This window comes from Lactuca saligna, chromosome 5 (genome assembly GCF_052625555.1).
Source record: "Lactuca saligna cultivar CGN05327 chromosome 5, ASM5262555v1, whole genome shotgun sequence".
In the NCBI taxonomy this organism is placed as follows: Eukaryota; Viridiplantae; Streptophyta; class Magnoliopsida; order Asterales; family Asteraceae; genus Lactuca; species Lactuca saligna.
In genome coordinates, this window is record NC_136421.1 from 246,301,932 (window position 1) to 246,316,373 (window position 14,442).

The 14,442-nt window shown below is 32.1% G+C and overlaps 1 protein-coding gene across 1 annotated transcript; it reads left to right on the forward strand.

Annotated features, from left to right (window-relative positions):
* Nucleotides 1–1,236: 1,236 nt before the first annotated feature.
* On the forward strand, nt 1,237–2,511 carry LOC144997335 (uncharacterized). Its single transcript, XM_078957213.1, has 3 exons — nt 1,237–1,458; nt 1,552–1,670; nt 2,326–2,511. The coding sequence occupies exons 1-3, from the start codon at nt 1,310–1,312 to the stop codon at nt 2,343–2,345; spliced, it is 288 nt and encodes a 95-aa protein (XP_078813339.1). The 5' UTR covers nt 1,237–1,309; the 3' UTR covers nt 2,346–2,511.
* The last annotated feature ends 11,931 nt before the right edge of the window (nt 2,512–14,442 follow it).

Genomic DNA, 14,442 nt, shown 5'->3' on the forward strand with positions numbered 1-14,442 from the left:
CATTAATGTAATACTGTATGTTTAGAAGAATATATATGAAAATTTTCCAAAAATATCAGATACATTTTAACTACTTATTCCAAAAGAGAAATTAAATATCTTTTTATATTTTCTTCTTATATATTATTTTATTTATATTAAATGATAACAAAATATTAAATATTATCAAACATTTGATATAAGTAGAAATTTGACATGAATATAAGAATTGATAAAAAGAGTTTTTAACTTATTACTAATTCCATTATAAGTTAGAAATAATATTTGAATAATGACTATTTTTAAAAATAACTTATACCTTTTGGGACCTCAAATAACTCATTTACCCTTAATTTATCAAAAATCTTTATTTCACCTTAAAGAAATTTTATATACCTTAACCTAATAAACCTTATACCAGGACGGAAAACATCAAAGGCCTCTATTTTGTATTATCATTATTAGGGATTAGTGTAGTATTAGCATTGACAAAGTTAATATTTTAAATGTTGTTGAAACTTGAAACATTAGATATTTTATTAAAAAAAAATATTAATTTAAAAACAATCTAAATGAATTAAATCATAAAAAATATCTTATTTATATAAAAAAAATATTATAATTAAATTTAAAAACTGTTAGTTATATTAGTTATAATAAGAAAAATAAGTCAAAATATAAAAGGAATCATTTTTTTTTATTTATAATTTTACAATTTTTTTTGCCACACTTAGGTGTCGTCTGTTTTTTTGAATTGAAAATGTCTGAAGTCTACAGACCACCTCTGACCATCTATAGTAAAAGAGGGACATCAAACGGCTGTAACATGTAATAAAAAGTTTGTTTGTTTTTTAACATCTGCAGACTGTTATAATAAGTTAAAGTAAAGTGTGAAGAGATTTGAAACATAACAATTTTAAGTTAGAAGTCTTCTAAAAAATATACAACTGCGAATGGTTAAATGTTGCGTTTGTGTTGAGCGGCGCATCAATAAGTGGTTTGAAGAGTTTTTTTTAAACACAACACCTAAATATAACTTATCAACTTATGCGGTTTTGACATACTATAGATTTAACAAAACATTTTTTTTAAATCCCTCTTGACACGGCGGTAACTTAATAAGTTATAACTTAAAAAGTTAAGGCTTTTCCAAACCTCTTAAGTTCTAACGTACAGGTATGTTAAAAATGCTCTAACTAATTAATGTAATCCGATTATATCCCAAACAATAAAGTACAACAAAAATTGCTTCCAGTACAAGCGGTATGCCTCCACCACTCCTACAAGGGTCTAGAGTTAGGGTTTATACAACAGTGGGTTAAGTGAAAATATGGCTTCGGCAAGTAGATCAGCGATCGTCTCTGGTGCGAGAACGATTGCAGCTAGATCAAATCTGATTTCCAGAACCCTAACCCCCAAATCCGTACCCGTTTCTCCATTCCATTCATCAACAAGAACCGTCCCTCGCGCAGCTTCAAGGTTAATACTTCAATAACACATACAACCAGTTGAACTTCCATTGATAGCGATTTGAATTTGACTATAATCGTTTCGATTTTCCTTCTTCTTCAGGATTGTTGCGGCATTGGGAACTGTTGAGTCGATGCTGCCTCTTCACAGTGCAATTGCATCTGCTCGTCTTAGGTCAAATATTGCTGTTGATTCCACCTGCTGGAGCTGGCTTTCTCAAGGTATGTCATCTTTAATTGAATTCTTTACGTTTTGCATTATAATTTAAACTTGTGTTGTTGGGGATCAACAATCGCTTGTTTGCTATGAACAATGAACTATCCAATATCCAGGCGAAAAATCATAAGAGCAGCTAGAAATTGAATGCATTGGTAGTTATAATGTCAACTTCCTGCTTGATGACACTTTACTCGACCATCTATTTTACTTTTTACCCATAACAAGAACATATATTTTTTTTACCCATAATAACATGTCAACATGCTTACATTTTTACCAATAAAAGCAATAATTAACGGATTAACCTGAAATTTGTAAAATAATTACAAGTTTCATGCTGCAGTTTCCTATTATTGGTAAAGAAATGTAAGTTCAATGCTGTTATGGGTAAGGAATGGTAAGTATGCAATTATTATGTGTAAAGAAATGTAACTTGGTTAACAATAAAGTACAATTTTCAAGTTTCACATCACATATTGTTATTGTCAATTTATGGGTAAAAGAAATGCAAAGTACGTTTCAATTATGGGTAAAAATTGTAACGAGACCCAAAAATCTATTAAACGTATTACTTGTTTTGTGGTTGATCTCTTTGATTTCTTTCACTCTTACTATAGAGTAGTAATTAATTCCATCTTTTTTTTGGATTTTCTTTAGACTTTGGACTTCCTCGGTGACAACAGCTTCAACCACATTGGATCACGATTTTTATACTGCTTGTTATTGATTTAAGAATTTTGGTGGCATCACAAAACATTCATTGCATAATCTCATCCTCTGTTTCCTAAAGGCTAAAACAACTGAAATGAACTAATGTTTATGAATCACCTTGATGTTTTTGAAGGTCCATTTGTTACACAGCACATAACAAGTTGTACTCTGTTTTATGTGTTGGACTAAGACTGACGGATGTTCACACAAAAACTGTAAATTTTTAGTCCCATCTGACAAGGTGGGACCTCGACCCGATCTAAAGACATGAATACCCTCTTGTGTAACAAATGTAATCTAAAGCTTTCTTTGAAGCATTTTTTTTCACTTAATGAGTTTATTGGGTTGAACACTTAATATGGACAACTATACATAATTGTTTCTTTTTGACATGGACAAAATGACTTAATATGTAAAGCCGGAAAATTTGGTTTTTCTATACTGAGATGCTGAGGGGGCTTTTCTACCTATTTGCCACGTTTTTCTCTTCCCACGTTTAAAATTAATGAATACTGTGAAGTTTGTTTACTGAATGTATGTTAAAATGGTCATTTAGTCTTATTCAAACGCTTTGTCCATTTTTAATAAAAGAAACATAGTGTATTGATACATCATTTTATCCGGGCAAACATTTGGATTTGGTCATTGTACATATATAGATCTTTGGTTGAAACAAAATCATTAATATTAAGAGATTTTTGTAAATGGGTCGCTCATATAAGTTCAAACATCCACACCTGTTTTAAACAAGTTCCTTTTTTTCAGGATTAATGTTCAAAACTAGTTTTTTCCCCAGAAAAAAACGTTGGAAGCCAGATTAGAACACTGCCACAATTTTTTTTTAGAATGTGATCTAAATACGAACGGATAGGATCAAACTGAATCCATTTCAATAAATCCGATTTTTAGAACGGATCCGGATCCATGGTTTTTGTTGTAGTACATCTCTAGTTATTTTGTTAGCCGTGGGAAAATATTGGTTTTAAGGTTAAATGGTCATGAGATATGGCTGTTTTTGTAATATATATATATATATATATATATATATATATATATATATATATATATATATATATATATAGTGGCGGACCGTAAGAGCCCGGGCTGGGGGAGGCCATGGCCCCCCTGGTTTTGAACTTCCTAATACCCGGATATGTATAATATATTTATAAAGTTATCCAACAGTAAAAAAAATTATTAATTTGGCCCCTGTTTTTCATTCAAAGAAAAAACTTAATTATTATCAAAAAGTGTAAACAAAATAGTCATGATATACCCAAAAAGATCCGAAAATTACTGCTAAAACTAAAAGAGATTTTGTTTCATTAGGAAAAAGAAAATTAGAAAACTAAAACCCTATTAAAACTAATCAAAATTCTAACCATATTTATACAATTCTTGACTTGAACTTTGAGTTTAAGAAAATCCCCGCCGATTACATCTTTTCGCTTGATTTCCATTGATTAGTGCCCTCTGCCAGAGTTTAAAAAAACTTGAGGTTAAGAACATCTGATTTCAATTCTCCTTCTCTCCTTTCCATACGAGACTAAAAATGATACTCTCTTTTCTCTTTCTCTTCTCCCACCAAAAGCAATATCTTTGAGTTAATAGATATGAAATATCTTTAGACCATACCTTGCAGACTCGTGAAGTGTGATGTAGGTAGTAGGCTAGACTTGTAAAATGAGAACTATTATCTATAATTTAAATTTATTTATTGTTTACTTTTAAATTATATATTGTATCCGTATTGTAAAAGTGAAATAAAAAGTTAGAATCATCATAATATCTATCTATGTATGGGTTATGTGTATCTTATTTAAAATCAGAATATGTATATGTTATGGTATTTAGTTTTAGTGTGGGTCTTATAATTTCAAAAAGGTGGATCTTATAATTTCAAAAAGGTTAAAGAATAAAATATAAAAGCTAGTATTCGGATGATTTTTTGGTTTTTGTTACTGTGAAAAACAATTTGTCGAAAAAATTAATTTAGAAATTTTTTTGTAAGATTTTAAATCGACATGTTCCACATCTATAAGGAATACTACACTATATAGATATAAGTTTTATTTTTTAGAGTGCATAATTTTGAACAAAAGTTTCTTGCCAATATTGTTATACATATTTTAAAATTTTGATTACGGCCCCCTTATTTATTGCGTTTGTGTTCCGCCCCTATATATATATATATATATATATATATATATATATATATATATATATATATATATATATATATATATATATATATATATATATATATATATATATATAAAATTTAGAACAAACTTAAATAAAAATATACATATAAATTTTAGTGTTTTTTTTTTTTTTTTTTTTTTACCACTTACCAACGAGTAGACTACCATTTTGACCGATTATCTACCCGTTAGTTTTTTTTTCTTCACGCATATCCGTAATATATTATTTAATTAGTTGTGAGATCCATGTATTTTATAAGCTAATTTTAAAAAAATTAAATATAAATGTCAAAATATTTGAGAACATTGAATATATAAGAAAATAAGAAAACTAATGAATTATTATAATGGAAAATTTTTTATATTTTAAATTTAAACAGATAATTTTAATAAAAAAAAATTAATGAACTTTAATTTTGAAAATTTTAAAATTAAAAGATAAATTTATTAATGAAATTAATATCAATTTATTACTACATTTATTTCATTTATTACATTAAATATTATTTTGTAATTGAATAAAATAGAAAAATTTATAAAATAGCATACGAAAAAAAATCAAAATAACACATTTGACAAATTGAATTAGAGTGAAAGAGTAAAAGATGGAAAAAAAAACTTTTATTAATTAGAAAGGAAAAATGTAATTATTAGATAAGTTAGAAAAATACACATTTGTAAGGAAAATGATTACAATGCACCATATATGTGGTTGGAAAATAGGGAAAATAATTTTAGTTTAATTTTGTTTAAGCTTGTAAAAAGAAAAAGAAATTTCGTGAAAATGAAAATTATCTCCATAAACCGAATGGTGTACTAGTGTTTAACAAACCATAAATTTATGTAATTGCTCGGTTGTAATTATATTTTTTGTTTCTATTATATATTATTTGTAATATGGAGAGTGAACTACTTTTTGTATATTGTTTTTTCTCTATTATAAGGAAAATATTGGTGATTTAGTAACCAACTTTTTTATTTTTCCTTTATAAAAAGCAAAGCATTAACCGTATAGCAGTACCATGAATTGTTGGTCATACTCTTAAACTGGACTTAAACATTGAATTTATTAATTAGTGATACAACTCCAATGACTCTTTGAAAGAGGTAACTTTTGATCCGTAAAAAATTTGGAGGCCCGCAACGCATCATCGGAAAGTTCTTGGCAATCTACCCCACAGTCGATTCCAAAATTCCATTGTTTATAACTTCATATCTTAATTTGCCCCAAATTTTCGCACCTTTTTATATTTAATATTATCATTTTCGATTGTAATATCTCGTGATTTCCGAAATTCCCGTGATTTATTAGCATCTTAATATTGGTATTTCTCCATCAGTTCTAATTTTGTAAGATTTGACAAAAACATGTCAAATTTAGATACCTCCTATAAAAGAATTAAAGAAATGATGAATCTAATGTTTATAGACACCTTGAATTTTAATAACGTTCTTCCCTTGAATTTTTTTTCATAAACATCTGTTGCTCTCATCTTTGTTCTACGTCAATTTAAGTAACAACAATTTTTAATTTCTTCCATCATCCCGTCACTATTTAGATATAATAAATTAATACTGAAGTATTTCTAAAATAAATTGGTTAAAAATCATCATAATACAAACGTATTAAATCATTTTTAAAATACAGCAACCAAAATGCAACAAAGTATATCTACAAATGCGTAAGGATGCCTACTCTATTTTTGTTGGTTGTTAATTAGGGGTGAGCATGGTGCGGTTTTCAGATCAAACGGAACCGCAAACCGCATGGTGCGGTTTTTGCATTCTTAAAACCGTTGGGTGCGGTTTTGCAATGGTTCGGTTTTTCGGTTATTAAATGCGGTTTCGGTTTGTATCGGTGCGGTTTCGGTTTTTAAACTATGTTAAGAATTTGGTGCAATTTTTTTTTTATGTTTTTTTGTGCGGTTTTTTAAAACTGTAAGAACTGAAAACTATGTGCATATAAGCTTATATTGTGCTGTTTTTTTTAATACATTCATTTTCAGTTCAAAACAAAATTAGATAATCAAAAATTGTAAGTCGCTTAAAATACAACTTGTGACCACTCTCACAAACTAATTAATGATTGAAGGTTGGTTGATTTTGAGTTAATTTGTTACAAGCTTATTACATGTAATCGATTAGTACGTTTGGCTAATAATAGAACATTTCTTTTGCACCCCATATAGTTTTATACAAACACAAAATAAACATATAATAAATATATTATCGTTTATAACTATTTTAAATAGAATGTATATAATATACATTGATTGATTTATTACTATACACGCTTGCGGTGCGGTTCGGTTTTGATGGACCGGTTTTTAGGATAGAAATCGCACCGCACCGTTGACCTTCGGTTTTTGCAAAAATTAAATCCGCACCATTGGTTTTTGCATCGGTTTCGGTTTTTCGGTTGCGGTTTATTGCGGTTTTGTCGGTTTTTCTTTAGTCGGTTCGGTTTTTGCTATTTCTATAAATGGTCTTGGCTAACATATGTTACTAGTGAAGTATCGTGTTATCTTCAAGTATCCTTTTGATCTTGTTATTTTCAGTTGACGAGATACACCATGTTTGTCACAAGGTACGTTTGAAGTTTCCTGGAGAGCATGCAATATATCGTATAGAACTCTCGGTTTTCAAACGCAGACACGTTCCGGTTAGGGATGTTATGTGATAATTGATTAATTATTTTGATTAAATTGGTAAATTGTTTTGCAAGAAATCATTAAATAAATCAAATATGGATAATTATGTGATTAAATGTTAATTTAGATTATTTGTTATTTGATACTTGTGCTTTGAAAAGTTTCACTTTTTCCCCTTTATGTTTTATAGTTTAAATTTGAACTCAAAAGTTTTGTTGTTTTGAAATTTAAATAGTTGAAACCCTCAAGTTTTGGAATTTAAATTTTTATTAAAAGTTTAATTTTGATGTATGTTTAAATTCTAAACCCTAATGTTTTGAAATGTTTCAAAACTTGATCTCAAGTTTTGGAATTTAAAAGTTGATTAAAGATTTAATTATGAATGTTAAATTCTAAAACCCTAGTATTGTTTTGAAAAGTTCAAATCACATCCTTATGGTTTTATTAATTAATTAAGGTGTATAATTAAAAGAGATATAATAAATCCATAATAGTTTTGGTTTACAATTTAATTGAATTAAAGGTATAATTATTAAATTTGATCACCTACTATTTTAAAAGTGTAAAATACACCCTATACTATATATAACATTAAAAGTCTAACATTATATATATGTATGAGTAAAAGTCAGTCTTACCGTTAGTAGGCCTCATTCACGAAGCTGGTCTATGAGGGGTGTTTAAGGAAATTGCCAATAAAATGGCGATTGAATGGGTATCCACTCTTACCCACCACACTCTTGACTAGTGGAAGGTCGTTAGCCGAACGGGTAGGATAAGACGAAGCCTTCCATTATAAGTATAATGAATTTCTAAAGTAACTAAATGTTTTTAAAATTCCCAATCTTAGTTACTTAGGCAAAGTGAATTGATGCAATTCCATGAAATTACACTTTGTGCCCTTACGAAGACGTTAGTGGAGCGTGTGTGGTTTACCGACACACTAAATGGTTCTAAGCAAAGGTAGCAAAGGGTGACTCAATGTTTGTCATAGTTCGGTGGAGCGTGTGTGGTTTACCGGCACATCGAATAGGTGAATGTAACATGTGAGGACACCATGTAAGTTTGCATGGTTATTCACACCCGCTTTGTGATCCTCGGCATCCCAGTCACAAACTAGAGGGGCATATCGAGATTGAAACATGCCATTGAAATTTTCAATGAATCTCAAAGGATCTAGGAGTTTTCATAAATTTAAAAGTTAAATTTCTTTTTCGTTTTTCATGGTGGAAATTAGTGAATCGTCATTCACTTACCTTCAAATATTCTGCAACTAGATTACGACATCCCTTTTCTAGGTTGTAGCGTATTGTGTTGGGTCATAGCCTTGGAATTTCATTTGGGTGATTTACCAAGGACTCAATCAATCAACTAACTTGAATTTGTTTCTCCCGTTTTGTAGATGTCAAAGTTCGACAACTATGGTCTTCCCACATCCCGTGGAACAAGCATTCCACATGAAGATAATATTCCACGATTCGATCAAGGAACAAGAAATCATGCTTCACTTCCTCCTCCTCCTCCAATTGTTCTCCCTAACCCACAAGATCGAAGAAGTGCAAGGTTCAATATCACTAAAGCCATATTGGAAATGAAACATGAAGATGGTAAACCCGTGTGTGCCCACGTTCTAGGAATGAAATCACACATTGATAGGTTGATAATGTTGGGTGTGTCATTCCCGGATGAGTTGGCTGTGAATTGGGTTTTGCAGTCACTTCCTGAATCATATAATGAGTTCAAAAGAAAGTATTATATGATGGATCATGACGACAACCTCATTGACCTAACTTACATGCTCATTGCTGTTGAATCAGAAATGATTTGGCGAAGCAATGGAGCGTATTTGTTGGGAAAGTCAATCGACCATGCTTCCAAGGACGTTCTAGGAGAACCAACCTGCGTTTGCTGCCAAAAGAAAGGGCGTTGGATAGAAATCTGCCCCAAGAGCCTGAAGATTCCAAAGATGGGAGAGTCAAAGAGTATGGTTGTGCTTCAGGTAAAATCCACTATCTAAATTAAGTTCCTATTCGTTGATTCTTAATACATGATGTGATAAGATTGCATTTGAATGTTTTGTAGGATCGATGAAAAGAAATGAAGGTTGATGAAAGAGCAAGATAAGTCTAATCACAAAGAAATGGATCTCGATCGCATGAACTTGAAGATTAGATTTTGAGCTTAGATAGTTATAATAGAGTTGTTAGAAATTTTCTTTTTGAAATACATAGTTTTCAATGGATTTTGTATTGTAAGGACAAATGTTTTTCGCTGCTTTTATAAATAAAATAAATTTTTGTTTGTCTTATTTATTTATTTGTTTATTTCATTGCAATGAAATTGTTATGAAAATTGATGTTTGCATATTTCTACAACGAATGGATATGATTCTTATTTATGGAAATGTCAAGAATTTACCAAATGGGGAGAGTTTCTCATCGCCCAAATTTCAATTGGACAGAAATTTGGAATCACGCAACTTGGTTGCATGATGAATGAGAAATTTCATATTTGGAAATTAGACTAATTCATTGACAAAGTGTCAAGTGAAGGACTAGGAGATCGAGTACACAAAGTTGCGTGTTAATCAAGTCTACCATAAGAGTAACAAGATATTCGTCATGGTTTACTAAAAGTTTAGTAAATATGATTATACTCATAAGATTAAGTGTAGTTCGGAATTGATTAAACAGGTTTAAATCAATAGCAAAACGAATAAGAAGAATCAAGTAGGTAGAAAGATAAAAGTTTCTCCATTCTAAGAAGAAGGGATAGTACCTTTTATGCTTTATGATAGGTATTAATGATCAAAGAACCATATCTCAATTGAACCTCTAAGTGAGTCTTAGTACAATTGTATGTTTAAGAAGAGGAATCAATAATTGAAGAAATGGTTAAATCAAAAAGGTCAATCATACTTCGTTCCAATAACAAGTCTTAAAGTTAAGATCGTGACAATGAGTGAAAAGTACTAAGAAGGTTTATAACATTCATCAAATGTGGAAAGTTGTGATGTCTTGGATAATACAAAGGCCAACTAGGACCAATTTATGAAGTGTTTTGATAAAAGCTACACTAACTCTTGAATATTTGTTTTGTCAAGAAATGGTTATTGACAAGAGAATCTTATATGTCAAGGAGTCAGTGGGAGTCTTAATGGTCTTGAAAGGTTTCAAGAACAAATCAAATAAACCTTATCGATCATCACTAGCACACGAGTTGAGGTTAACAACCTATCGTGTTGACATTATTTTGTTTCTGTGCTGTTCCAATTGAGTTAATTATGCATGTGAGTCCTTTGAGTTCTCATTTGAATGCATAAAAGGCAAGGACCTTGATCAATGGAAAGTACATTGATAGGAAAAGGTGAGTTGCTTAACTACTTGGAAGACATGGTGGGCAGCCGTGCTACCATAAGGCAAGGAATCAAGATTAAGAAAGTTCGGTCCATATGAGTTTGAATTTGTCGTAAACGTTGGTTTTAACAAATTCACATGGATAGGAACACATACACCGTTTAAATCTAAGTGTTATAAGATTTCCTCCTTCATGAAAAATGATTGTGAGGACATGCTTTCACTAAGAAAGATTTTAAGAAGATAGTGATTGTAAAATTGCATTCTCGAATTCGATTATGGTTACGGTATCCCTTTCCATAATTTGAATTGTGAGGTTTGGCAATTAGTCTTGATTGTTTAGACACACATATGAACTATCTAAGGCAAAGGTGTATAAGTTCAAGAGGCCTTGATAAAAGATTATCAAAACATTAAGTAATAGAAACATGGACTTAAGAAATTCAATAGGTATTGTTTTTTTATTTTTTTTTTCTGAAAGTTAAGATGTTTATGAATACATGTCGAAGCTAGTGGGAGCATAAGTGTTATGTTTTATAATAATCATCATGATAGTGGGAGCATAAATGTTATGATTGTATGATTATTAAGGCACATATTACAAGTTGGCAATATTAATTATAGAAAACAAGAGTTATACCTTGCAAAGTGGTAAGGGTTGTAAAGTTGTTTTGCTATAATTAAGGGAGAGAATATTATGCTTCATTTCAAATCTAAAGGCTTAGGTTGAGAAATGTTAATAAATTTAGTCAAAGGTACATAGTGTGTTCTTAAAATTTCGATTATGATTACGACATTCCTCTTCACAATTCGAATTTTAAGAACATAGCAAATAAAACATTGTGCATCGTGTCCCATACGCTTCGGGTATAGGATCGATTGTAAATGCTTTAATATTTGACCATTCTAAAATTTTCCAAATTTCTAGCGCATTTAGAGGGAAAAAGGACTTGAATCGGTTTTGACTAAAATAATTAAACAACTATCAAAGGACAATCCAAAGTTCGACGAGGATTGGTTGCTTGTGAGTAGTTGGAAGCATGGTATTGGATGGACCATATCGACATTAGTATGAATAGAAAAGATTCTATTAAGAATGAGTTGTCATATGGAAAATATGGAAATGTTTCCATATTGGATGGACCATATCAACATTATTACGAATAGATAAAACTCTATTAAGAATGAGTTGTCATATGGAAAATATGGAAATGTGTCCATATTGGGAAATTGAATATTGAAAAATCTATGACTAGATTAGAAACTTTTATGCAAAAGGATGTTCAAAGGAATGTACTTTGAGTGAGATACATCATATCTAAGGAATTGTCTTGTAACAATCTCCGATAGAGGACTTTGTATTTTCATTGGCAATAGTCTTTGTGACTTTGGTGCAGTGATATTACGAAAGGATGATTTCATAAAATGTTAGCATCTAGCATATTCTATAAGTGGCAAGAATTTGATATTCTTACACTTATGAAAAAGGATTTGGAGTTGTGAAATGAGAATGATTGGAAATGTATTAAATTTGATCTATTTCACAAACTAAGAACCATAGGTAAACATTGTGTGCATGCGAAAGAGCATGGGACAAGTGTAATAATTCAAGTAAGAAGTTGATTACCCGAAACGACAAATAAAGAGTAATCAATATGGTGATAAAGAAAAGGTGTTTTATTTATGCTCAAAGGTTTGAGGCCATATGGGATTAGTATTATTCTTGTGTTTCACTTTGCATGTTTTGACTTCCTAAATAACTTAATTGATTAAGAACATTCAAGTTATTCGAACGGGCCACAGTCGTTCATATGTTGGAAGTAGGTATGAATGAAGACTGTCGTGAATTGGTTTGTGGATTGTCTAATAGAGTATTAGACATAAGCAAATGTTTGCTGCAACGTTCATGAGTGCTTATGAATATGAATTTGAGCATTGGATCAAACCCACGCTCACTTGAATCACTACATGGATTGTATCACGAGTGATTGGTGAGACGATAACATCTTATATTCTTGAAACCGAGATGTGTGAGTTGTATCTTGCAAATCGATTGCACATTGATAATATGTAAACGCACTAGTAACTTGGTGTTATAAAACATATTATTGTGTGTGATTCGGTGAGTGAGTGCAAGCAAGCATTGTATCAAAGTTTATCCGTTCCTTTTATCCAAAGTAGGATAAAAGCGATATCTTTGGGCCCCTCGATGATTTAGTGATGACAAATGTAAATGCTCGGCTGGGCTAGGGCTAATTTGATTTGTTCAATTAGTCAGTCGTCATAAATTGGAAATCGAGAAATAGTACAAAGAGAATGATTAGAAATCATATCTTATACGATATCTAGAATGGAGGAATATATGATCCCTTATCTAAGGACACACGTATCTAATATGACCAGAGTTGACAACGGCTTTGGAAAGCTACGATTGCAGATCAGGATCTGAAGTCATACGCATAATATTTATTAGACTTATCCAAGTGGGAGACTGTTGGATTAGTGTCTAAGTCCATAACTATTTTGGTATGTAATTGACCCGATGGTGCATGGTCCTTTTGGGTTGCCTTCACTAAATCAACTTGATAGGATGAATTATGGTGAGAAAGGATTAAATATGATTTATTAATATATTATGAGAATAATATATTAAAGGAGAAATCATATTGTTTAATTAATATTAGTCAAGAGTTAATTGGTAATTAGTTTTGTGACTAAAAGAGATTAATTAAACTTAAGGGACTGGAATTGTAATATCTTAAACCTAATTATATGTTAATATCGATTTCCATATGCTAGAATTAGGGTTTATAGTCTTGGATAACTTGCATGTACAATAGAGAAACCTAGATCCAAGCATTAGGGTTTGTATGAGCACATAGGATGTTCTTATGACCAAAACCCATCACCGCAATCGTCAACGTGGCCGGTGCTGGAGCCTGCACCAACCTCCCAACCAGCTGTGGACAGTTGGCCCTCATGTGTCCAACCTGATGACACTGATAGCGGATCCTCATATCCTAGGCTGGGGCCGATTGACGGCAATCCCTGGCATAGTGCCCCTCTCTCCCGTACTTGCGGCACACACCACCGGACCTACAAGCTCCGACATGACCCTTCCCACAAGTGCGGTTGCTCTGATCTACCAATCTAGAATCAACAGTCTTGGACCGTTTTGGTGCCGGCTGCGACCGTGTCGGGGCCTGCCTCTGCTCCCTCATTTGTAACTCAATCTCCAACTCACGCCGCCGAGCGGCCTCCTGCAACTCCAGCAAGGTCTCGCACCTCTGTGTAGACACAAAGTGTCTGATATCTGAGCCTGCTCCGAAGCAAACTTCAGGCAAAACATCGCCCTCTTAGTGAACATCCTGGTGATCTCCGTCACCGACTCCGAATCCTGCTTCAGCTCCAGGAACTCCTGAGCTAATCTTTCCCTCTCAACTCGCGAAACATAGCGAGTACTGAACATCTCTCTGAACTGATCCCAAGAAACCGCAGTTCGATGCTCATCAGAATACGATCCCGTGGTCAATTTCCACTAATCCTTCGCCCCGAGCCTCAAAAGGTTCAGAGCACACCTCACCCTCTGATCAGCAGGGGATGAACATGTGAAGAAACACCCCTCCACGTCTGATAACCATCTCATAGCAAAAATCAGGTCCTGAACTCCATCGAAGGTAAGGGGTTTCGTATTATCGAAGTCCCGATACTGAAAACCTCTATCGGCTCCTCCCCCTACCGCTGCTACAACCGTTGTAGCTGCCGCGACAGCCATCTCTGTAAGAGATGCATAACGCTCATCAAAATACTCAACCATAGCGGTCTTGATCGACCCAAACAGTTCCGACAAAT